The sequence below is a fragment of the Microtus ochrogaster genome, unplaced genomic scaffold (assembly GCF_000317375.1).
Source record: "Microtus ochrogaster isolate Prairie Vole_2 unplaced genomic scaffold, MicOch1.0 UNK158, whole genome shotgun sequence".
Lineage (NCBI taxonomy): Eukaryota > Metazoa > Chordata > Mammalia > Rodentia > Cricetidae > Microtus > Microtus ochrogaster.
The window spans coordinates 323,810-326,924 of NW_004949256.1; the positions used below are offsets into that span (position 1 = coordinate 323,810).

General features: G+C 39.1%; 1 protein-coding gene across 1 annotated transcript; it reads left to right on the forward strand.

The window, feature by feature from the left end:
• Window positions 1–1,280: 1,280 nt before the first annotated feature.
• Window positions 1,281–2,243, forward strand: LOC101992115 (olfactory receptor 10C1-like). The gene has a single exon (XM_005372024.1). The coding sequence runs from the start codon at window positions 1,281–1,283 to the stop codon at window positions 2,241–2,243; it is 963 nt and encodes a 320-aa protein (XP_005372081.1).
• The last annotated feature ends 872 nt before the right edge of the window (window positions 2,244–3,115 follow it).

Consider the following 3,115-nt stretch of genomic DNA (forward strand, 5'->3'; position numbering starts at 1 on the left):
TTTTATTTATTTCACATACCAACTGCAGTTCCCCCTCCCTCCTCCCTCCCAGTATCCCCTTTCCATCTACCTCCCTCCCCATCCTCTCCTCCCCTGTCTCCATTTTGAAAGAAGCAGGCATCCCCTAGGCTTGAACAAAACATGGCACATCAAGTTGAGGCAGGACCAAGCTTAAAAGAAACATGTTTCCTTAAAATGTCCCAATCAATTCAATGGGAGGGTTAATATTTATTGGTCATGCCCACCTTTTATGCTATCCATCTAAAAGATTAATAGTGAAGGGATGTGAATGTCTATGTGGGTTGCGTGGACTCCGTTTGTGTTCTAAACTACACCCAATTATATTGTAAAAATCTGAACGGAAATTTTATAATAGACCTTCATAAAAATTGCTGTGGTTCAGCCCTTAGAGTTTCAAGCAAATCATGGGTGTCAGATAGAAACTTTTACTTTACAGTATCTTCAGTGAAATCATTGAAAATAATAGATTATCTCTAGAAATATACTAAAAGATTCAAAACCCAAGTCCACAAGAAACATATTTGTGTGTGTTGTGTGTGTTGTTTTGTTTTAACACATTCCTCCTGAGACTAACATAATTACGCAGTACAGGGATATAATCCCTATGGTCTCTCATAGAAATAAAAACACCACTTGTTCTTGGAATTCAAGTTGTCATTTGGCATTTTAGAACACTTACAGTGCCAAAAGCAAGAAGAAGAGTCTAGGCAGTCCTCCCAGCCACAAAATCCTGAACAAATTTATTAAGGGTGAAAAGAAGATCCTTATTTTTATTCTGTGGGTCTTGCCTGTGCAATTATTAGCATATTCTATTTAAGTCAAAATTCGATTATTATGTAAGTAAGTACTAAATAAGTGACTGGAATAAACTTTCTGATGGATCCTTAAGAAGAGTCTTTCTTGATATGGCTGTAAAGGTCAGATAATCAGAACATGACACTTTATTATTTAATGTTCTATGGTCTTATAATTGAAACTCTTTTATACGTCAATTGTGAAAGAGCTTGTGTGGATTACTAAGCAGAAGTTGGAATACTTAATTTAGTTGCCTTTTTATCCAAGTTCCTATGAAAATAGAACAAGGTTCACAACAGAAATACGCACCCACTTGATGGGTTGTTTGTCTCAAGGCATCCAGGTATTGCTGCTCTTTTGTTAGCACACTGATAGTGGATGAGTTCCATTGCTGAGGGTGACTGACACCCGTGGCTGCTGGTTGTGTCTTTTGGAACTATCTGTGTGCTCTGATGTCTTCCCAGATGTCTGACTCTGAGCTGATGAAGAATGGAAGCCTATCTCTCTGCACTGAATTCACATTGGTGGCCTTTTCTTCTCTAGCAGAGCTGCAGCGTGTCCTCTTCTTTGTGTTTTTGCTTATCTACTTGTTTACTGTGGGAGGCAACCTCCTCATCATCTGTGTGATCTGGGCCACCCCTTCCCTGCACACTCCCATGTACTTCTTCCTGGTCAACCTCTCCTTTCTGGAAATGTGCTACATCAGCAGTGTGGTGCCTCAGATGCTGGTGCACCTCCTGGTGAAGTCCAAGACCATAAGTGTGGGATGCTGTGCAGCACAGATGTACGTATTCACCATCTTGGGACTGACAGAATGCTGCCTGCTGGCAGCCATGGCTTATGATCGCTTTGTGGCCATTTGTTACCCTCTCCATTACACTCTGCGGATGGGCCCTTCTGTCTGCTTGAAGTTGGCTGGGGCGTCTTGGATGACTGGAACAGTGGTGGAGTCAGTACAGACCACGTGGATCTTCACTCTGCCTTTCTGTGGAGCAGGAAACATTCAGCACTTCTTTTGTGACATCATGCCCGTGGTGAAACTGGCATGTGTGGATACCTCCCAGAATGAAATTGTGCTATTTATTGTTTCCCTGATCTTCATCATGAGTCCCTGTCTCTTCATTCTGTGTTCCTATGTGCGCATCCTTCTCACCATCTTGAGAATGCCTTCAGCAGCTGGCAGACACAAAGCTTTCTCCACCTGTTCGTCTCATATTTTAGTTGTTTCTCTTTTCTATGGCACTGCCTTGTTCACTTACCTCCAACCCAAGAGTTCACACACCCCAGACACTGACAAGGCTACTGCTCTCATGTACACTGTGGTCACCCCTGCTCTGAATCCTGTTATCTACACTTTGAGGAACAAGGAAGTGAAAGAAGCTTTTCGGAAGGGAACACAGAGGAAGTTTCTTAGACACACCGACTAGTTTCGCCAGGCAGCTGAAACTTTTACCATTGTGTAGAGAGTTTATTCAACTCTATGAATCCTTTATCATTCTGTGTTGTTATTGAAGCATTGATAACCTAACAAATATGTTTATTTTGTAGTTTTCAATCTGAAAAAGTAGAGAGTAACAAACCTAGAATTATATATTTGTTTAATCATTCATTCAAGTTTTTTATGGTATTTAGAACTCAGTTTAAGACAGTGTACTGCTATCAAGCTAGGTCTACTGCTCTTTTTTCCTTGAACTAAACTCACTCTGTAGTCCAGTTGGGACTTGAGTTCATGAATTTCCTACCTCAGTCTCTTGAAATTATGGGATTATATAGCAGCACTAAATTTAATTTGTTCAAGTTTTTAACTTTGAATCCATATGTCATGGCTACCATCATTTTATAACTGTTAGAAAACTGCTTCATGGAACAGAAATATTATAAAACACAATCAAAAATGTATTTCTCTTTAGATCTAGTAAGGTATTAAGTACATTATTCATGCCATGAAATCTTGTTTAAAGCTTGATTCTAGAAGATTGAGAAATATCATGCCATGGTTTGCTACCTATTGGGGAGTGCAAATTTATAGAAATACTGTAAGGAATTTCTGTAAGTGTCAAGCATTGAATTTGGACTTTGGAAATTGAAAGTTAAATTGGAGGGATACAGAAAGTACATTGTCAATAGAAAAAGAAAAAGAAAAAAAGAAACAAACTAACCTGATATAATTGGTATACCTGTGTTTGTTATTCACCATGTTAAGAAAAAGTTGATATGATAAAGAATTGGCTTGTGTGATGATTATTCATAGGTGTCAAATTGACTACATCCATCTGGAATTAATTAAAACCTCAAGGCA

Excerpts from the sequence above, each read along its gene's own strand:
- LOC101992115 (XM_005372024.1), top strand. The coding sequence starts at position 1,281 with ATGTCTGACTCTGAGCTGATGAAGAATGGAAGCCTATCTCTCTGCACT.